Genomic DNA, 23,225 nt, shown 5'->3' with positions numbered 1-23,225 from the left:
TGGCGCGCTCCACAGAGGGAAGAGCAGGTTCGCGTGCGCGCGCATTACAAACTGGAGTTTGAGTCACATCAGTGACGGACGGCTGAAAGCAATCAAAACTCTCCCAGTGTTTGTCCTCGACTATCCTTGAAGCTTTTGAAGGTTTATTTGGTTGGATAACAAAGGGAGCGTTGTTTAATTTGGGTTTTAAAACCTCACCTCAGCTCTCCTGACGCATTTTGGCGTCGCGATGTCACATTTATTTTCGTACACTTGCTGGAGCGGGTAAATTGTGGTCATATACCAAATATTTCCTGAGAAACGACACATTATCAACACCTCGTTAAAAAAGGTAAGTTATGAACTCATTTATAAACTCATTTTATGGGCTTTGGCGTAATTTCGAAACGTTTTAAATATCTTGCACTCATAAATAGTTTGGTTTTTGAAATTTTATCAGTTCTGATTTACAACATAATTGAATTTAATGGTGTTTGGTTATCAGATTTATTGAGTTACATCCGAAAGATTACACAATGTTATGTTTGTATTGGTTTGTATCTTTTACTAAACATTACATGGTTTCGTGTTTTCAAATCTAACCAGGAACTAAATGTTTTACTACTGTTTATCAAATAGATTAATAAAGTAAAATTCTGCTTTATTCAATAAAACAATCCCGTTATATTTATGAATTTTTGAAGAAAATCTTTGTTCACCTGTTCATGTGATACGCCCCATCTGTCAAAAAGATGTACAAGACCCGCCTTAACTGCGTTTTGATTGGTGCGTTTTAACGGACTCGATGATGTGATTGGCTGAAACTGCTTTACGTTAAAATTACTGTTACATTTCAGTGACGTACAGAAGTAACGATAAAATGGGATTATAGAGTTTTTAACCTTTAAATTTTACAACCAATTTTGTGACAAAACAGGTATTGAGGCCCTTTAATTAGATGTATATCACCAAGTCTTGTTGTTTATTGTGTTTGATGGTGGTATTAGTATACGTAAGACTAAAGCAGAAAGCATTCAAGCCTAAGTACATGCTGTATTTTTTTTTATTTTAAATTAATATTTTAATATTTTTGTTTATTTTGTATATTTTTGTATTTTAATTAAATTTTGTATCTCAGTTGATTCACACATACAGTACTGATACTGTAAATGCATACCTTGTAATGCACACTGTGGATAAAAGTGTCTGGCAAATGCATAAATGTAAATAAATTGTAAAAAGTTAAACAATAATACAAATAAAAAAACAAACACTTGCGCTATTCCAGAAGGTGGTAAACTATGCAAACCCATTGCTCTGAAGAGAAACAAGACGGGTTGTTTTCTCAGCTTGGTTTTGAATATTTAAAATAAACAAATGGGTGAAAGCATTAAGATTGTAAAATTTTATATATTGAGATGTTTTGTATGTTCAGAATATAATAAGTCATTTAACAGTACAAACACACACCCAAACTATACTTAAAGCTAACTCAGCCAGAACATGACTCTTGAGAGTTTCTAGAAATTCAACAATCACGGATGTGAATAACACAAAGATGTTGACTTAGTAATGTTTGTTTAGGTTTTCTAATGTGAACACGTACATAGAAAGCTGAAAGCAATCCTCAAACTCAAGCAATTGTATCACTTGGTGAACATAACATCGGAAGCCTGTCAATTTAGCTATTACTGCTGTAAATCAGAGTCTTTTATCCCTTATAATGAAAACATATACAGTACAGTATACAACAGCTTGAGTTAGGCACAGTCTGTACTACACTGGTACCTCACAGGAGTGCTGTATCCGATAAATGAGGAAACGTATTGATCAAGAAATGAAATCAAAGTAATGTGATCAAACAAGCACAACCAGTTAACAAGGAACAAGCTTATCCCGGAATAACCGTTCCGGTTGTTACGAAATTATTAAACATTTTAATTACATTTAAAGGTGCATAACGGGCAATATAATATACTTATACCACAGTCCTGTTAAATGCTTTATTCTGATTGGTTAAGAGAATGTTCCATGCGTGTTGATTATTTTTCTGTAAACCGCGCACCTAACCTGTGAAATGTCTTAAAATAACCACCAAAGCAATGTTTCTGGTAACCGTGGTATAAACAGAATAATTGACTCCTTTAAATTATTTGCATATGTATCGCGTCATGCCACATTACCACCACAGGTGCATTATTTTCGAATAATATAACAGCCAGTCGTCAATTATTGCTTACATAACTATATTTTCAGTGGTGTATTACGACCTTACAAAATTAACAAATTATGTTTTTATTACCTTAGACACAGCGGGTTTCCTTAAGCTAGAACCACACCAAAGATTTTTAAAATGTAAGAGACCACAAACATGATGAAAACAATTTATGATTTACTAGTTTTGTTCCTATAGTGTTTGGATTGCCGCTATGTGGTCATCCACAGCACACCACACATCTTCAAATTCCCTTCCCCAATAACGCGAGTCTCAAAGGAGAACACAGGAAATCTTGCGATGTCTCTTGTGGTCAAACGTGACTTCACAGTTAAACAAACGACGGGCATAAAGACATGTCATTAATGCTGTGGACTGCTTTTTACATCTCTGATTTGTTTTACTTTGGACTGTGCCTGATGCACCAACTGCGGTTGGTATGGTTTTGTCTTTCATCAGCACACTTTCTGATTGGGTATCGTTTTGTTTAACGTGACAATATGCAGCGTGCGTGTGCATTTGTCCTCGAAGTCCCCCCTACACAACAGGTTTTCTGATCGTAAATATTCAACATGTTGAATGTTTGCGATTTGCGATCAAGTCCTTCCGAGCAGATTCACACACTGCGCACTAGGGTGGTCCTTAAAATATATTTTTTTTAAGTTCAACTCTCATCTCCTAAATGTGTTAGGATATCAACAAAAAAAAGTGTGCAAATTGTTTTTATTCCTACAATATCTAGAGGTTGCTCAAACGCTTTGAATATTTCCGAAATCACATATTTTTGCAAAAACTGTACCATTTAAAAACGCACAACACACACACAAATCTTGCTTCTTGGAGGGTAACTTTGTTCCAGTTATTTCAGTCTCTTCTGATCCAAGTAACCATATAGCGGACTTGCTTCATGTTGCTTCAGCCATTGTCTCAGTGTATATTGTCTATTGTGCTTCATTCACATTGAAGCTTTCTTGCTTTGAAAGACACATCACAACTAAAACAGGAGTTTTAATTGTCCATTGCTGCCATAAGTATATATTATTAAACAATTATACATGCTAGCACAAAGTATCACATACGCGAATGTGTTGTTAAACTTCAAAGGTCTTGAGCAACCTCTAAATATTAATTAATATTGAAAAAAATTTTTTTTATTTACTTATTTATTTACACATATTGGTGGGGTGAGAGCATGAACTTTTAAAAGTTAAAAAATAAGGGCCACCCTACTGTGCACCACCAGTAAATCTGACAAAATAATCGGTTCAACCACGAAGACGATCAGGACTTTACCTAAGATCGTGGTAAGGGGGGAAATTAGCCCAAATTCAGCCCGATAATATTTAGGCTTTTTATAGAAGTCGGTGTCATGTTTCTACAGTAGCCTTAAATGGACAAACTTTTATACAGAGCGCGTCTCATCCCTACATTGTCTCTCACAACATCATGTTTGTCCTGTGGGAGATATGAGTTTGGAGTCTCACCACTAGATTCCTCTAAAATTTACACACACCTCCTTTAATTGAGTTCGGTGAAACTAGATTCCTTGTCACTAATCCTTACAATAAAAACATTTATTAAGGTGGTTATTTATGTATACACTGGATATCTTTCTTATTAGCAGGGCTGTTAGGAAATTACAAATCAGACCATAAATACGATGCTTAAGGAGAATGACAAATCTGTTTTGGGTACATTGGGTACTGAGACGTTCCACATTTAGACTTTCTAAATAGACTTATTGAAAAGAAAGATTTGATTATTTCAAATGTAAAGTGTTATATAGTCACGTACATTTTTTATTGTGACATTGTCACGAATTTCCGCGTTTTTTCGTGATCGTGTAACGAGTTCCTGTTTTCGTGTGATTGTCGCGTATTGGTTGCTCGACTGTTTTGTTCTATTTTCTTACCATTGTCGCTTCGGTTTAAGGTTAGATTTACATAAAATGACATCCTTACCCAAACCCAACTCTAACCCTAACGCCAGTCGACATATAAATTAGAAAAAATAGTATAAACCAATATATAAAGTGACATTCTAATGCAAGCACCAAATCTAACCCTAAATCGAAGAGATAATGGTTTAAAAATAGAAAAAAGCTGTTGATTAACCAATACTTGATAATCACACGGAAACAGTAATTCATTATACGATCACGAAAAAATTTGTAGGGCCATTTTTGTGCGGTTTTTGTACGATTTGTATGATATTATCACAAATTTACGCGTTTTTTCATGATCGTAAAACAAATTCCTGTTTTCATGTGATTATCATCACGTATTGGTTACTCAACTGTTTTGTCCTATTTTCTTACCATTGTCGCTTCGGTTTAGGGTTAGATTTAGATAAAATGACATCCCTACCCAAACCCAACTCTAACCCTAACGCCAGTCGACATGTAAAAAAATAAATGAGAAAAAAAGTATAAACCAATATATAAAGTAACATTCTAATGGAAGCACCAAATCTAACCCTAAATCAGAGAGATAATTGTTTAAAAATAGGAAAAAGCTGTTGAGTAACCAATACGTGGTAATCACACGAAAACAGGAATCTGTTATACGATCACGAAAAAATGCGGAAATTCGTGATAATATAACAAAAAAGAATAAAAAAAGTATGTGACTATATCGCGAAACCTTGTGTGACTGGGTAGCATATTTCAGCTTAATTTACAGATTTGGCTATGAGCAATCCATTCTTAGGTTAGGTTAATTTTTCCAAAAATGACAATTTTAAGCCATTGCCCTGAGCATCCTGACTAGCCAGACATCATTACGTTGTTGGCTTATCCAATGCTATCTGATGGCAGTTCGTATGTATTTTACAAGGTGGCTAATTCTTATTAATTTGTAGGACCATTTTTGTACGTTTTGCCTTTGCCTCTGTGACGTTGGAGTTAGGGGTGGATTTTCGTTATTGCTTTTTATGATAATTGTTTTTGCACAATTAACATTGTACGAGTTAGCCACCTTGTAAAATATGTATGAATTTCCATGACATCATGCTGGCTTATCTGATGGTGTGGGATTATCTGTCTGACAAATATGAAAATGAAAACATTTTCATATTTTTGCATTTCCCTTTAAAGTACAGTTACAGATAACAGAAAGTACACACGTCACTTTTAAGTATGTGTTTTGAACATTTGATGATGCCTTTAATTGTAATATCTCCTCTGTGACGCTGTTTACAACTGGTTGTAAGATGTATTTGCTTGGTTTTTTGTATTCCACTACTTGCTTCACTTGCATTTCCTCGGGTTTCGAAACTGGAACTGGGAAAATCAATATTCTTTAAAAGTCTCATGAATGATTAACAAAGAGAATTGGGAAAAGCTCCAAGGGGAAAAAATCCAGTTTCAATTACTAATCTCAACTCTTAGTAAACAGGCCTGGGCTTGGTGCTTTTGTAGAGCTTGAATATAAAATTAACATATTAAAGCCTGCAATATTATTATAATTTTGACAATGTCACACACCCCTGGGTGTGTAAGAGGAGGATACCAAATTAAGGTCACATGAGAGCATTGCTAGAACTCTTACATAACTGCATGCTTACCGGTATTCTTTTTCATTGTTGTTTGATTTCAGGTGCTGAAAACTATGGATCGCCTCACCTCCAAATCCCACCTTTTTCATCTCCCGTTATTCATCATCACTTGCCTCTCACCTGGATCGCTGGCGCAGACCTCGATCCCCAGAGGATGTGGCGGAAATGTAAGCTCCCTGTATTACAAACTCTGTGACCTAGACGCAGTCTGGGGTGTTGTATTGGAGTCATTCGCCGCCGCTGGTGTAGTGGTCGCCCTGATCCTCGTGATCGTGTTGCTGGCAAGCCTTCCCTTTGTCAAAGACAAGAAGTGGCGCAGTGCACTGGGGCTCCATGTGATTTTCCTGATTTTCACATTTGGACTGTTCGGTCTCACATTTGCATTTATCGTGGGGAAGGACTTTGCGACGTGTGCGACTCGGCGCTTCTTGTTTGGCGTGTTATTTGCCGGCTGCTTCTCATGCCTCCTCATGCAAGCCGTGAGGTTGAACATACTGGCCAGGCGAAACTCGGCACCCAGATTCTGGGTTTGGTTCTTGGGGTTTCTGGGGCTTTGGCTGGTGGAAGTTATCATCAATACTGAATGGCTCATCATTACGATTGTACGATACCCTATTAATGTCCCTGGAAACAAGACTTCTCCCACTGCTGTTCCCTGTAACATTGACAACCAGGATTTCGTCATGGCTCTCATATATGTGCTCGTTCTACTGTTGGCCGTCGTGGTAGCATCCATACCGATATTGGCAGGTAAGCATAAGCGTTGGCGCAAGGATGGAGCCCTCATACTGGTCATAGGACTGCTCTCGGTGGGCATCTGGGTGGCATGGATTGTCATGTATGTGTATGGGAACACAAAGCACGGTGGGCCAACATGGGACGACCCCACGTTGGCAATAGCACTGGTGTCAAACGGATGGGTGTTTCTACTGCTACACACCGTGCCAGGGGCATGTAGCATGAACGATGATGATGAGGAGGAAGATACGGCCATTGATGAAGATCTGTACCCTAGCAGAGGGTATGAGACTGTCCTGAAGGAACAAAGTTCACAGAGCATATATGTGGAGAATAAAGCCTTTTCTATGGATGAGCCTACCACAGGTAAATGCAAGATTCTCATATCTATAGCAACATACAAAGTTTTTTAATATTGGCATCAGAAAGTATAATGAATTAGGTTGCTATTTAAAGCAGATCATATAAATGTACATTGTGTCCTTATCTCATTTAATGACTTTGCATCAGGGAGAGTCATTATTTTGCTTTTGTAAAGACTTATACCTGACAGACCAAACAAGTACAAACAATTCCCTATCATTACAATGAAGAAGGGACTCAAGCTCCAGGGACCCAAATGACATGGAGACTCGAGGGTGGGCTTATTTCAGTCAGTAAAATAGAGCAACCCCATAATTTTTTTTATTATTAAACCACACTTCGAACATTTTATTTTCAACAGCTGGAAATCACCTGCATCATAGCATGCTTGATTTTGCTCATGTAAACACGTGTTTAGAAAACTAGGTTAAAATGAAACCAGTTCTGAACAAGTTCTGAGCTCTCGGCCCTCCCACAAATACTGTGCTTAATAAATCTTGCGTACAGCTACTGCACGCAAGATTGCACATGCCTAAACAATAAATAAAACAAATATAGTACAAATTAAATTATAATATATCATCCCAGAATATTAATACAGGTTGTTTTAACTAATCTGCATCACTTTGGAGTCAAATAGGAGTCCAAAATGTTAAAATACCAAAATACTTTTTAAAATCCTGGTACAAAAAGTGGTTTTGGTCTATATAGCTAATTTTGCCCTTCATGACAACAGTGAGGGGGGTACATTTTTGTAATTCATCCGTTAAATTATGTTAAGCCTTAAAGTACTGCATACTTAAGGGCGTGACCACTTGAGTGACGGGTGAATTGCTGCTGTCACTACCGTCGAGCTAGGCATGCCTGGTTACAGCAACCAGTCATCTTAAAGGGATAGTTCGGCCAAAAATAATGTTAAACCCATGATTTACTCACCCCCAAGCTGTCCAAGATGCATATGTCCATCACTTTTCAGACAAACACATCTTCAGTTATTTTAGAATTTTTTTTGATCTTTCAGTTGGTTAAATGTGAAGTTACGGGGTGCACGACCTTCAAGTCCAGGGGATGTGCATTCATCCTTCACAGGGTAAATCCAAACGGCTCCAGGATGGTGGATAGAGGTCTTCTGAGGGTAATCCGTGCGGTGCTGTTGTAGAGATATCCATATTTAAAACTTTATAAACCAAAATAACTACCTTCCTGTAGCGCGCCATCTTGGACTCCTCTGTATTCAGGAGAGAGTATTAGCGTAGTGTACGCACTTTTCTTAGTGACGTAAGACAAATTCTGAGGGCGGGGGCACAGAGCAGCAGCAGAGTAACCTCCGTACGCTGCGCAGGGCTCTGATCTTGAATGTGGACGCGACTAGGATGGCGGCATTACCGGATGCGAGTTATTTTGGTTTATAAATTTTTAAATGTGTATATTTCTACAACGAAACTGCTTGGATGAACCTTAGAAGGACTTTGTTTATCATCGTGGAGCCGTTTGGATTTATTTTGTGAAGGATGGATGCACACTTTTTGGACTTGAAGGTTGTGGACCTCATAACTTTACATTTGATTAACTGAAAGATCTAAAATATTTTCTAAAATAACTGAAAGTGTCATCGTCTGAAAAATGATGGACATATGGATCTCGGACGGCTTCAGGGTAAGTAAATCATGGGTTTAATATCAGTTTTGGCCGAACTATCCCTTTAAGTTCACCTACATCCCACCTCTTTGCCAATTTTCGATTATCCACGAGTGACATGCTGCCAAGATGGCGAAAGCAGGCTCCGTCCACTTTGGGCATTAAAATGCTCTTCACAAACCTACAGGTGATGTCACATACACTACAGCCATATTTTTTACAGTCTGTGATGCCAACATACGTGTTTCACATTCTTTCTGGGAAAAGGAAAGCATCTCTCTTTTCCATTTGCCTGCTATCTGCATTAACCTGAAACTTTGACTATATACACAGTACTGTGAAAAAGTCTTACTGTGGGTTCACACCAGATGCGAGTTCAATGATTTGCGCAAGTGGATTACATACAATGTCAATGCAAAGACTCGATCAGACACGTCCTCACGTGGGGTGATGGGAATGACGCGATATGGGCTGTACGCTTGCCGCGAAAACAACTGCTATTTGCCTCAAACGCGTCTTTACCCAAGTTGAAAATATTCAACTCGAGTGAAAAATTCGCACGACACGAAGTTAAATCCCACGAGTAATCTAGAGCGAATAACGCGATGCCCCGCGTTTGGTGTATACGTAGCTTTACTGTGGGTTCACACAAGACGCGAGTTCAACAATTTGCGCGAGTACATTACATACTAAGTCAATGCAAAGACGCGATCAGACGCGTGGGGTGGGGTGGTGGGAATGACGCGATATGGGCGGCACACTTGCCGCGAAAACAACTCCTATTTGCCTCAAACGCATCTTCACCCAAGTTGAAAATATTCGACTCGAGTAAAAAATTCGCATGACACGAACTTAAATCCCGATAGTAATCTAGAGCGAGTAACGCAATGCCCCGCGTTTGGTGTGTACGTAGCATTAGTCCACCACCTCCAGACTTGTTGTGTTAGAAGTTTTAATGTTCATCCATATTTATTTTTCAATCTATTTTATTAAGATACAAACAGAAAATACGTAAAAAAAAGTTACATTTTCAGGACTAGACTAAATGTCGTCTTTTGGCATTGTCAGTGTTTAGTGTGACCTCTCCTGGCACTTAACACATGCAATGTGCAAAACAGCGTTTTTAAGCAGAATGAAGTAAAAAGACTCATTTAAAAAATATAGAAATTATGATTTCATTTTGTTTAGGTTTAAGAGATCCTGCAGTTTCCTGCTATTGCTCAAGTGAAAGGGGAGGTTACCCTAAAAACTTGACACATCAGTTTACATTTTTATACAGTTTTTAATAACTATATACATAATTCCTGTATTTTCTGGATGTATTCTATTAAAGAGACTGAGAAACAATTATATATGATCACTATAATTTTTTTTATATTTTTAAAATTTTTGAAATATTTTTCACACTTGCGATATTGCGGTAATATCTGTGTATCTTGTAGCCTTAGAGCCAGATTTAAAATCAACTTGCCAGCACAAACACCACTTTTGCCATCTAAAAATATCAGTCGTTTGTTGCATTGGAAATGACACTTTTGCACCTGTAGTCTTTAACATGCGTCTTGTCAGTAAATCACCCGCAGAAATTTCCACTCCTTTCTGCAATTTTTTCTTTTCTTTTGCACTCTCACGCTAATTTGCCATGTTTAGTAAATCTTGCCCCTTATTTTCACACCAACACAGATATGCGAACCGTGTCACTTTAATAGAAGACAAGGCGACAGAACCTGTTGAAACAGTGCTAGATTTCAGCAGTAACTGCTTACGCTCCTGAATTTGATATGCTGATGTTGTGTTTTACATTCAGATATTTTTGTCCCGTGTAGAACACAATGTCCTCCTTTCCTCTCAGCCTACATTATATCTACTTTTTTGCTTTTCTGTCTATACCTGCCTCTTTTCTCTTTGTCTTTCTATGCATGCACCTGTTTGCATCTGATGCCTTTAGCCAAACAGGCAAATATTATTGTTGCCCTGTGAAGTTTCCATACACAGTTGTTGTCCATTGAGAGCTCATCTACTGCATTAACAATAGTAAATCAAACATGTCATATTTACTTAACCAATCACTGATTTTAAAATCGGCCTCATGCGTTGAATCACCTATCTATTACCGACCATTACCTCATGTTAATCAATAATCACATTCCTATTGTGCTTTTGTAAAAGGAATGCTTTGAACACTGGGATGCTTTGAACACCGGGTGGCTTTTCCCATCAAGGGTGACGTGGATTAAACAGAATGCTATTGAAAGTAAAGAAACCATAACTCTTTAGTCAATGAATACCCAGTAAGAAATGCAATCTTTCCCAGCCTGACATGAGTAAATACGATTGCCTGTTACTCTTATCTCGCTCTCAGCAGAGACCCTGAAACGTGTTGACATTAGTGTCTCTCCATGGAGACTTAGGTGTGGCGACAGTCGCCACCGTGTTTGGTATCTCGCAGTTCGAGAGGAAATTTCTAGCTCACTGCATCAGTCCAACCTTATCACACCCTAATGCATCTGCTTGGCGTATGCTTTATATATATACACACATATAAACACTTTAGATATATTAACCATTAGTTAAGGCCTTCAATAAAGGAATAGTTTACCCCAAAATTAAAAACACAGTCAGAGTTATATCAAATTATATCCATGGTCTTTTCAACTTTATCATGGCATCAGATAGTGCCCCATTTTTAAAGCTCTAAAATGCACATCCAGCCATCAAAAACCTATTCATACGGTTATAGCAATGTTTTTTTTGGGGGGGGGGCTGTTACCTATAGTGATATTGTCACATAAAATCCCGTAGCTTGGTCCGTTTAAAAAAAAAAAATGCTGATAATTTACTCACCACCATGTCATCCAAGGTGTTGATGTCTTTGTTCAGTTGAGAAGAAATTATGTTTTTTTAAAGGAAAACATTCCAGGATTTTTCTAGTTTTGGTGGACTTTGGTGGACCCCAACACTTAACAGTTTTAATGCAGTTTAAAATTGCAGTTTCAAAGGACTCTAAACGATCTCAAATGAGGCATTAGGGTCTTAACTAGCGAAACAATTGTCATTTTTGGCAAGAAAAATAAAAAATAAGCACTTTTAAACCACAACTTCTCTTCTTCCTCCGAGCCAGCGCGACCTCACGTAATTGTGTCACAACGTTGAAAGGTCACTCGTTACATATATGAAACCCATATTTGCAGACCATTTTAAACAATAAACTGACACAAAGAGATTAATTAGTATCATTCCACATACAACAACGTCGTAAACACTGGAGCGTAATTTCGCATACGTCATCCGTGACCTCTTGACATATTGCGTGACCGGAGGAGGATGAGAGGTTGTGGTTTAAAAGTGCATATTTTTTATTTTTCTTGCCAAAAAATGACAATCGTTTCACTAGATAGGACCCTTGTGCCTCGTTTGGGATCGTTTGGAGTCCTTTGAAGCTGCAATTTTGAGCTGCATTGGGGCTGTTGAGTGTTGGGGTCCATTGAAGTCCATTAAAATTAGAAAAATTCCTAAAAAAAAACATAATTTCTTCTCGACTGAACAAAGAAAGACATCAACATTTTGGATGACATGGTGGTAAGTAAATTATCTGGATTTTTTTTTTTTAAGAAAATGGACTAATCCTTTAAAGCATTGCGTTTGCAATGCAAAGGTCATGGGTTCAATCCCAGGGAACACACATACCGATAAAAAAAAAAATCATGTCACTTTTGATAAATGCGTCAGTCAAATGCATAAATGTAAATAGAGTGATTTCATTCTTTTACTAGAATCCAGTCTTTGACACGTAAACCTACCTGATACTAAGGTGAAAAGGTGGCCTTTGTGGATACTGTACAGCATGTTTGCTTGGTGTTTTGTATTATAGCTAACTATATCATGCGTCATCTGTTTTGAATATCTGTTTTGTAAAAAAACAAGGAAGTGTTTCTCAAAACGTGTGTCTTTGTAACATTGTTTTAGGTAATAAGCCCGTTTCCCCGTACAATGGCTATAATGGCACACCACTTCGGAGTGGTGTGTACCAGCCGACAGAGTTGGCCATCATCACCAAAGGAGCCATAAACGTGAGTGCGGAAATTTTCCTACTGTTTTGACTATGCACACAGGTCTTGTGGTCACTGTGTGCAAACAAAAATAAATACAGCCACCAATTTTGTGTACACTTTTTTTCCTGTTCTTGTTCATTTATATGTTCTTGTATCTTGTTTCATTTCGGACCTGCTCTTTTGGCTGTAACGACAGGGAGAATCATATGACAGAATTCCACGAGCCACTATGGGAACTTCGTTGCAAGATCTGAACGGTCACACCAGCCCCTCAACACAAACATATTCAAATGTATGTTTGAAAGTGACATCAGTAGTCTTTGTTTGCTTTGATAGTTGTCTTTTTCTTGTCTTTCGTTTGCTTGCCTCTCCGTCATGCCCACAGGTCTGTGGTCTGCTGCATTGTTACTATTCAGGTTTGCTGAGCTATACCAATGCCAAACCTAGCTGTAGTCATCAAATGTATCCAGGCCACAAAACCACTAAAGGTTTTCATCTTACACAACCTGAAAAGAATGAATAGATACCAGAATCAAAAGGGATATGATTTGGACATTCACTTGCCTTACAAACACATTTGTCAAGCTGTTTGATGGTGGAAATTTGGCTGTAATTCCCTTTTTGAGAATCCACCTGTCCTTGAACTATTTTTCCCTTTTGTTCTGGAATACCTGGATCTTTCGGCAACTCTCACTTTATCTCCTCTCTGCATTACATCACATTCTCCGAGCTCTTTGCCTTGTCATTCCTTCTCACCAGATCTGATTTCATTCCTTGGGATTGTGGAATTTAATGCTTTTCATGGACGCTTAAAGACCTTTGTCTGTTTTCATTGTTCTTCTTGATCATTTTTTAAGGTATGAGTTGGTGGATGAAAAAATCAGATCTAATAAACTGAACTTGCATGTTTCCTTGCTTTTCATTTAAAACAGTTTTATTTAGTCTTGTCTTAAAGGTGCAGTGTGTAATTTTTAGACGGATCTGTTGACAGAAATGCAAAATAATATACAAAACTGTATTATCAGGGGTGTATAAAGACCTTTCATAATGAACCGTTATGTGTTTATTACCTTAGAACGAGACCTTTTTATCTACCTACACAGAGGGCCCCCTTACATGGAAGTCGCCATTTTGTGCTACCATTTTCTACGGAAGCCCTTAAAGGATCATTTTTTACTAAGTTGTCTCTGACGATGACATGTTTGTCCAGTAGCAGCTACTGTAGCTTCTCTATGTGTTTCAAAAGCGAGGAGTGAGCCGTGGACTAAGCCATTGGTTGCAATTTGCAACCTTACCACTAGATGCCACTAAAATTTACACACTGCACCTTTAACTCATCATGTCAACTTCTTCTTATTTCTGCTTATTTCCTCTTTCAAAGACGGCATGATGTGTGTTACTTGAAAAAATTTTTTATACTTTTATTATGCATTTTTGTTTTTATTTGTGTTTATTTATAATATTAAAGGATTACTTCACTTTCATAAAAAAGAAATTATGATAATTTACTCACCCCCTTTTTATCCAAAATGTTTATGTCTTTCTTTGTTCAGTCAAGAAGAAACTACGTTGTTTTGTTTTGTTTTTTTGAGTAAAACATTCCAGGATTTTTCTCAATTTAATAGACTTCATAAACTTTATTGGACCCCAAAAGTTTCAATGCAGTTTAAATTGCAGTTTCAACACAGCTTCAAAGGCCTCTGAACGATCCCAAATGAGGCATAATGCTGCGTTCAGACCAGCTGCGGTAGAGGCGTCAAGCGCGAGTAATTTCAATGTTAAGTCAATGTAAAGATGTGTTGATGCGCGTCTGGAGGTCTCGCGGCGCGAATGAGGCGCGGTAGACGCTTTGATGCGGGAAACGCACAAGTTGAAAATTTTGCACCGCGTTAACCAATCAGGAGCTTGCTCTAGTAGTGACGTGATTACAGTAAGCAAGCGGAGTCGCAGAAGCCCCTCCCCCATGACGCGAATTTTCGCATGAATGTCTTGATGACTATAATTTCACGCACTGCTTTCACACGTAAATGAAGCGAGTAAACGCAAAATGTTCAAGTGGCAAACTAGACGCGGTAGATGCAAATTTGACGTCTCAAACGCGGCTGGTGTGAACATACAGTAAGGGTCTTTTCAGCCGTGTGATGCGCCAGCACAACCTTACAGAATAGCGTAATCACGTCGAAAGGTCACGCGTTACATGTGAAACACACAGATTTGCGGACCATTTTAAACAATAAACTGACACAAAGACATTAATTAGTATCATTCCACATACAACAACGTCGGAAGAGTCGTCTTTCTCCACACTTGTAAACACTGGAGCAGTAGTTTCGCATGCACTTTCGACATAATTACGTAATACGTATGGCCACGCTGGCGCATCACAGCACTAGTGCAAGACGAGAAGTTGCGGTTTAAGTAAGGAATAATTGACGAGGGGCCATTGAATTATAAGAAAATAATGCACACCCAAGGTGCAATTTTCAAATAATGCAAAGGAACAGAGTCAATTATTCCTCTTATACCACGGTTACCACAAACATTGCTCTGGTGCCAATTTTTAAGACATTTGACAAGTTAGGTGTGAGGTTATCAGAAATTAATGCATACCCACGGAACATTTCTCGGAAAATCAGAATACAGCATTCAACAGACCCGTGGTATAAAAGTGCTTATTTTGTATTTTTCGTTTCGCTAGATAAGACCTTTGTGCCTCGTTTGGGATTGTTTGGAGTCCTTTTGAAGCTGCGTTGAAACTGGAAGCTGTTGGGGTCCCATAAAGTCTATTAAAATAAAAAAAATCCAGGAATTTTTTTCTTCGAATAACTTAATTTCTTTTTTTACTTATAGTAACAAATAAAGACATAAACAACTTGGATGACATGGGGGTGAGTAAATTATCGGGATTTTATTTTCATTAAAGTGGTGTAATAATCCTTTAAGGTAATTTAGCTATTTATTTATTTATTTATTCATAATATTGGTTATTTTTATAAACATAATTACCGTTTTTAAACATTATTTCCTTATTTTTTATCCAAATATATATCATTGTGTATTATGTTTTAAAATAATGTATTTGTTTTAAACTAAGTTACTGCAGCTATTTATAAACATTATTTCCTGATATTTAATCCAAATGTAAACTAACATGTCCTTATTTTTCTCCATTATAGGGAAGTTTCCAAAAAAGACACCAGTGATTGGTTTACGCCAGCTTTTGTTTTTCCTTTCTGGTGTTTCTAATTAAGATTTAGTGATTTCTTTCCATCGCTGTGCTCTGCTGCACGGGTCAGCTGGCGTGGACTTCGGGGTAGCTGGGAAACATTCGGTTGTTTTGCCCCATTGACAGACATCATGTTGGGATCGCCTCATGATGATTCGAATGAAAGTGTGTGGCTTCTTTGTTCTTGGGATACTGTGCAGATCCCAATGATTGTTTCGACGACTGCAATGCTACTGACTGTGTGTGAAAAAGCACAGACCAACTAAGGACTTCAAAATAAACTTGTCTCTGATTTGCTGTCAATCAAACTATATAAGGACAAATGCTGCTTCTACCTAACTCTGAAGTTAGGTGTAGTATCACTATACTTTTGCATAAGCCTTAATTTGAATGTATAAGATATTAATAATGCTATTTGGTAAAGCATTAATGTAAAAAGATGATTTCATTGCTTTCCCAACTTTGTATTTATTGTCAGTGTAAAACATTATATTGATTCTATGTAGATAAAATATTTCAACTTTGTGAACTGAAGAAATTTCAACTTGAAAGGATCTTTATGAACTCATCTTGTTCAATGTTCATAGTATCAAAATAAAGTGCACAAAATAGCCTTCTGTGGAAAATATTATTTCAGGATGCTGAAATCAAAGAGGCTGGTCATAAGGACATCACGAATAACTTCCCTATTAGGGAAGTTTGTTGAATGGAAAATTTTCTGTGCCATGATTTACATAGTTACAATTGATAAGATACACCATATGTCAGACTGAGCTGATGAAAGGTGAATGTCACCATTGCTTTCGCTCATGATCAAAGCACTTGTTGTCTTGCAAGTCAAATGAAAAATAACCATATTATTTTAAATTTGCCTTTTTTCATCTTATTACAATTCCATAGAGAGCTGTCAAGAATAAAGTCAAAAAATTGTCTCTAGCTCTCCCTGAGGTGGTATCCTTTCGAAAAGCACATCTTTGTTATTAAAGGGTTCATAACAGTACCTCAAAGGTTCATAATGGTGCCAAATGTATAGATGCTGTACATTTGGCAAAAAAGTATGTGAACCTTTTGGAATTTCAAGGTTTTCTAAATAAATTTGTCATATAATGTGATCTGATCTTCATCTAAGTCAAGGGTATTGACAAACATAATGTCTCCCAAAATAATTACACACAAAAAAAAATATTTTTTGAACACACTCAATCGACATTAAAAATGGAAGTGGAAAAGTAAGTGAACCCTTAGAATTAATAACAGTCCCAAAGCGTCTCCATTTGTAGATGGTTTGCCTAACTGTAGACTGGTAAATTTCTAAAGTCTTTGAAATAACTTTGTACTCCTTAACAACTTTACGTAAAGCAACAATTCTTTATTGTAGCTCCTCTAAAAAGCTTTTTTTGGGGCGAGGCATGGCTCACGTAAGCGTATTCTAGTGCAGAGCAAACTCCAAAAGTTTGAGGGATTTATATCAGTCAATGCTGTTTCTCCATTCTGATGTTAATCTGGAGTACTTATAGAGTAGTATCACATCCTTTATATCTCTGAAGAGTCTTTAGTTTAATCAGATTTATAAAAGAAAGATTAGCTTTACCGATAATGTATGAAAAATGAAGAAGGAGGAGTTACTACCGCGGGAGGAGCGAGTACGAGTCATGCAACACTATACAACACTGTTTAACTTATGATTCACTACATGTTCGTGTCGTTTATATAATATGCACACGCCTATTTCCAACTGAAGTCTGTCTTACCGCATGCAACTCGTGACCCAGTTGGGACTTTTCAATAAAAGCCAGCGCATCAAACACACACGCAAAACTCCGCTGCTACCACGGATAATAAACTATATCCATTGTTTCTATAAGGCTGACTTTCTTCTCCTTACATCCCAAAACACACCACTTCTTTCATGCCATTGTTGAGTTTTGAAATTAAACAAAGCTGTCGCGTGATGTGATGTTTGTAAGTTCTAGCGTCTCCCGCTGATTGACGGGTCGGCGGGGTTTTCTGGGGGAAGTGCCCATAAAAAGAAGTGATACTTATAGAAACCCCTGAACTGTCAGCTGGACTCGTAATCGAAAAAAACTTTCCGAAACTTGTACGAACCCTGGCGAAGTGCATTCGGCACAGAAATACTCTGTAACACTTTTTTGAAACATTGCCTATGTTTAACATGAGTAAACAACTCTATAACTGTGTTAATAAGTCAGAATGCATGAAATACCATTGAACCACCGCTTTGACAAGACTCCAGCCCTGCGTTCCAGTTCGTTTTTTATGACCTTCCCTCGCTAACTTCCCTCAGTCTCGTTCACTCGGATGTACGTCATTGGTACATTGTACGAGTGCCCACTACTGCTAGAACACTTGAAGTAGGTTCAAATGGATCGCCCTAAGCCCTTGATCACATGGAAAGTGGAGACCGCCCCCTCCGTGTGCAAAGCGCGAGTTGCTGAAGTGACGTCACAACCATGTTGCATTGTGGGATATGAAGCTGCATGAAGGGTACATATCGGTCAAAATCGAGGGAGCGAGGGTCTGTCCATACAAACTTCCCTCGATCACGTGACGAAGTGGAACGCACTTCAAAATGGCGACATGGATTCCCCCGAGGGGAAGTGTTTAGGGAAGTTTGCGAGTGTGTGTCTAAAACTGGAATGGAACGCACCCCAGGTGTGCTAAAATCAGACTCCAATTAGCTTCTTTGATGTCATTAACTCAATGGTTCACATACTTTTTCCACATGCACTGAGTTTTTTTGGTTGTTTTCAATAAAGCCATGAAAGATCAACATTTTTGTGTGTAATTATTTTTAAACTCATTATGTTTGTCAAACATAATACATACTCTTTATTATCATGAAAATACCTGAAAAGGTTTGAAGGACAGCAATATAAATATATCCTTAAACCATTTCCTAGAGCTGCGTGTCTAAGCTGCGTGTGTATCGTTCTTCATCTGCATTGCATATTGAGTTTCTGCACAAGAGCACCCCCTGGGTTTTGGACGTAGTGGCATTTCACCGTAATTCATTGAGAAGCATAGCAAGCATCATCGGCCGATATATCGATGCACCCCTAGTTCACATACTTTTTCTTGCCACTGTACTGTTTTTAGAGGGTACTGCCCCAATGACAGCTTTTTGGAAATTTTTCTGACAGTGTAGTTCAGGTATGTGCATGTGTCCTTTTCATGCTGTATCAGATTGCCTCATGGAAAAGAACCCTGAACAATTATCTTGTTGAAGTTTTGAAAAATGCAGTCCAACTTGACAGAATGTTCTTTCAGGGGTTTAAAAATCTAAAGGTCTCCTAACAAAGAAACCAGCAATAAAGTGATGAACACTAAAGGTGTAGTGTTGCTTCTTAAGCAACAGACTTAAAGGAATGGTCTACTCATTTTCAATGTTGAAATGTGTTGTTGCCTTGGCTGGGAATTGTTGATGCATCCCTCTGTCGTCTGTGTGCGTGCGCGTGGGCGCTGGAGCGTGCTGCGACGCTTCGATGGCATTTGGCTTGGCCCCATTCATTCAATGGTGCCATTTGGAGATAAAGTTGGAGGTGACCAAACACATCAACGTTTTTCCTATTTAAGACGAGTAGTTATACGAGCAAGTTTGGTGGTACATAATAAAACGTAGCGCTTTTCTAAGCGGATTTAAAAGAGGAACTATATTTTATGGCGTAATAGCACTTTGGGGAGTACTTCGACTCGGCGAGTAACACCCTCCCTCTCTCATTATGAGAGGGAGAAGGGGAGCGGACTTTTCAGGCAAGTCGAAGTACTCCCAAAAGTGCTATTACACCATAAAATATAGTTCCTCTTTTAAATCCGCTTAGAAAAGCGCTACGTTTTATTATGTACCACCAAACTTGCTCGTATAACTACTCGTCTTAAATAGGAAAAACGTTGATGTGTTTGGTCACTTCTAACTTTATCTCTAAATGGTACCATTGAATGAATGGGGCTAAGCTAAATGCTATTGAAGCGTCGCAGCGCACTCCAGCGCTTACGTGCACACACACAGATGATAGAGGAATGTATCAACAATTCTTAGTTAAGGTAATAACATATTTAAATATTGAAAATGAGTAGACTATTCCTTTAAGCAACGGCATGATTTTCTCATGCAACATGATTTTGACATCTAGACTAATAGTCAAAATCACCTCAGCCGCCACCTTGGATCTCTTTCCTGACTGTCCCGGCTGTGTATCAAATGTTATGCGCTGCCTGTAAAAAACTAGAAGCTAAATCTATAGGTAATGTGATAAGCATTTCTACTCACATTAAGGACACTGCTGGGTCTTTAAGGAGAAATCTTGCATTACTGCACCTTAGCATGCAAATGTTTTTTTTTTTTCAGCAAGATTGATAATTATGTTTGGCACATAAATCATAAATCTGTAGGTGTTACAGACGTATAGTTTATGTTTGTTAAGTAGACCTAAAAAAACTCACTACAAAGAAAAAAAATTAAAACAGAAAGGATGTAAAGGTTTTTTATGGAGCCATATATACTTATATATATTTTCGTGTCTTGTCAAAATAAGTGCCTGCTGCAGACGCGTCTAAAGGGTTTATGATAAAGAGACGCTTGCGTTTGCCAGATACTCGCATAATCTCATGCATAATCAGAGTTTAGTGTTAAGGGAGTTTCTTGCGTGTATTTTGTGAACGTGAGCATCTCTTTTATCATAAACGGTTTGGACGCGTGTGCAGCAGGCACTTATTTTGACAAAACACGTGATGCACATGGTTAACATGATGCAACAAACACATATTTTGAAAACATGAGCAACACACATGACGCTCCAAACACATATTTTGAATTTGCACCCCTCGGAAGAGCAGTCACAAGCCGCCACAGTCACAAATGCTCTCTTTGTTTATATTTCAAACAGAATTTCTTTACGCTGCATATGAAGTCTGTCCGAATGCGTTTCTCAGAGCTGCCTTTATGTCATTGAGTCATCTGCCTAAGCTTTTGGAAGCAGCCAAAGAGAGGGGAAGATATTTGCATTTTTATTAAAGATAATGAGGGCACATGCATTTTTTTTTATAAATAATGAAGCTCAAGTCATTTGGAAAAAATAACACAATATTTAAAAAAACAAGATTTTGTGACTTTAACCTATAGACCGTTTCATCGGGCACACGTGCGGTGACGCGATAAGCTTCTGTTCCAAACTTTACTTCCGGTTTCTGTTTGTTTAATGGTCTGACTAGTTGCTGAAACAGAACTCTTAAACAAATACCTCGTCGAAAATAACAAATGTTTTACATTCCTATGTAATCTACGTGTTGTTTATTTTGCTTGTTATATAAATAAACTACTTTAAAAGGACTTTGTTGTTATTTATTCTTCGTGGAGTTTACCGGAAGTTACGTGATGACCATGAAAGCCGCTTGTTTATGTTGTTACTATTGAAACGGTCTATACTGGGTTGTTTTAACCTATTGTTGGGTCAAATATAAAAAATATTTTTGGTTAATTTAACCCAAAGGCTGTGTTTCTCCCCTTTTGACCCAACGCTTGGTTAAAAATAACCCAGCATTTTTTTAGTGTACAGCCAAAAATGATTCTTTATACGGTGTTGTGTAGCACCTTTATGTGTAAATGTCTTTTAAGAATGAGCATTTATACTTACTAAAACAGTTTAAGCTCTCAAACCAGTTAAACCAGACAGTGAAACTTGATGATTTCATAAAACACCTGTCTTTGGTGAGACTGAGACGCCTATAGTCACAAGTTTAAAAATAAAGGTGCTTAAAAAGGTTCTTCCCAGTGGTGCAGTTCAGGCAAAATTACTTATTTACTTGCCTGTATAATAATAATATTCATTAAAACTTTTTTCACTACAAAGAACCTTTTGTTACACAGAAAGGTTCAGAAGCATACATTACAGATTGTGAAAGACTATTGTAGGATCCTTTGTTTTTCTGTGTGTACATGCATATCATTTATTTGGTTAAGCCTTTGTGTTGTGCTTTATAGCTATTGAAATACTTTGTTTACATATAACCGTGTATTTTATATAAAATACATGTACATTATTTTCTTTCTATTTTCCTTAATTTGGATAAAGTCAGTTGCAATTTAATTGTGTGGTAAAATAAATCAAACATAACTAAGAAAATACTATTTCTAATGGTTGATAATCTTTAGGATATTTTTATTCTGAACTAGGCGAAACTGGATCCTTGTTTACCATCACATTTAAATACTTTTTGCATGAGGCATTTGACCATATCCAGCATTAACATGTTGACAATGAACTGTTTGTTTTCCTACAGGTGTGGACGTGTAGACGTGAGGTCAATTATCTAGTTTATGAAGTCACCATAGTGCTTATCCATGTTGATTTACCTATAAAAGCTAGACCCCTCTTCCGTATCATGCCGTGTAAACAATTATTCGGCTATCATAGGGCCTCACATGACCTTTTGTCCAAAAGATACATATTTCTTCACAGTAAAAAATTATTTGCTGCCTTAAATGTTTTATTTAATCATCTCAGATATACAAGTCAGTTCAACTTACTATTATTTATCTTGACAAGAGATGAATTGCTACAACTTGACATATTTCAACTATATTTTATGAGTTGAAATGACTTGCATATCTTAGTTGATTAAACAAAAAAAAATGTAGGCAGTAAAGAATTTTTTTATAGTGTTTTTTCCTGTAACATGAGGAGAAACTGATACTGAGAAACAAAGATGGTGTAAAATTTAACCAGATTGGGCTTGTCATGTTTGTGGAGGTTCATTGGCGCCTGTGTAAAACGACGGCTGTTTAACGTACAAATACATTAAAGCAGAATTAATTCATCAGTAAACTTCACTTCACCCCACAGTTTCTCAACTACACGCCCAGGGACTCATTTATATGGCGCCGGTTACAAGACTTGGATAAATAGGACCTGGTAAACTGAATATTTAAGTGTTTAAAGTGATATTTATGTCAGCTATTAATATTAAAATGGCTTTGGTCAACAACATGGCCTTACTGAATAAATATGTTGGTTTGAAAGGTTAGTATTTGGTCTAGTGCCTGCTACCCATTCATTGAATTTCAGCTTTGCAATTTAAAGTAGCAAATGTCAATAAGACCTATTTTAAGAAGGTCACTTATATCCACCATCATGTTTCTGTATAGTGTAGCTTATCAGATTTCCGGCAAACATAAACAGTAGTCCTGTATTGGTTGAACTGTTCAAGGAAAGCTCTGTGTATCTCTGTGTTTGGTTTGATGTTTAAAATGCTTTAGACTGTGCTTATTTTCTTATTACTTTCAGAATTAATTTCAGAAATAGCATTTAAAGGGGATATCAATAAAAGGGTCATCATGTACTCACCCTTTAACATGTATTACTTTATTGTGTGAAATATAAAAGATGATGTTTTGAGGAATGTTTGTAACCAAACCGTTTTGGAGCACCCGCCCTGAAAAAAA

The 23,225-nt window shown here is 37.4% G+C and overlaps 1 protein-coding gene across 2 annotated transcripts; it reads left to right on the top strand.

Moving 5' to 3' along the window:
• Positions 1-25: 25 nt before the first annotated feature.
• On the top strand, positions 26-16,379 carry gprc5c (G protein-coupled receptor, class C, group 5, member C). 2 transcript variants are annotated; one of them, XM_055175111.2, is made up of 6 exons: positions 26-331; positions 5,791-6,853; positions 12,455-12,558; positions 12,737-12,832; positions 15,391-15,428; positions 15,717-16,379. In XM_055175111.2, exons 2-5 carry the CDS (start codon positions 5,803-5,805, stop codon positions 15,391-15,393), a joined length of 1,254 nt encoding a protein of 417 aa, XP_055031086.2. In that variant the 5' UTR covers positions 26-331; positions 5,791-5,802; the 3' UTR covers positions 15,394-15,428; positions 15,717-16,379. The 2 variants fall into 2 exon arrangements, with proteins under 2 accessions (XP_055031086.2, XP_055031085.2); XM_055175110.2 differs by lacking the exon at positions 15,391-15,428.
• The last annotated feature ends 6,846 nt before the right edge of the window (positions 16,380-23,225 follow it).

The sequence above is a fragment of the Misgurnus anguillicaudatus genome, chromosome 4 (genome assembly GCF_027580225.2).
Source record: "Misgurnus anguillicaudatus chromosome 4, ASM2758022v2, whole genome shotgun sequence".
NCBI lineage: Eukaryota > Metazoa > Chordata > Actinopteri > Cypriniformes > Cobitidae > Misgurnus > Misgurnus anguillicaudatus.
The sequence above is the reverse complement of the archived record's forward strand: the minus strand, read 5'-3'. Positions and strand labels throughout refer to the sequence as shown.

What these genes read in the sequence shown, in the direction of transcription:
- gprc5c (XM_055175110.2), top strand. Translation starts at nt 5,803, where the DNA reads ATGGATCGCCTCACCTCCAAATCCCACCTTTTTCATCTCCCGTTATTC. An exon ending in TATGGATGAGCCTACCACAG is followed by an intron (nt 6,854 to 12,454) that starts GTAAATGCAAGA and finishes ACATTGTTTTAG; the next exon opens with GTAATAAGCCCGTTTCCCCG. An exon ending in CAACACAAACATATTCAAAT is followed by an intron (nt 12,833 to 15,716) that starts GTATGTTTGAAA and finishes TCTCCATTATAG; the next exon opens with GGAAGTTTCCAAAAAAGACA.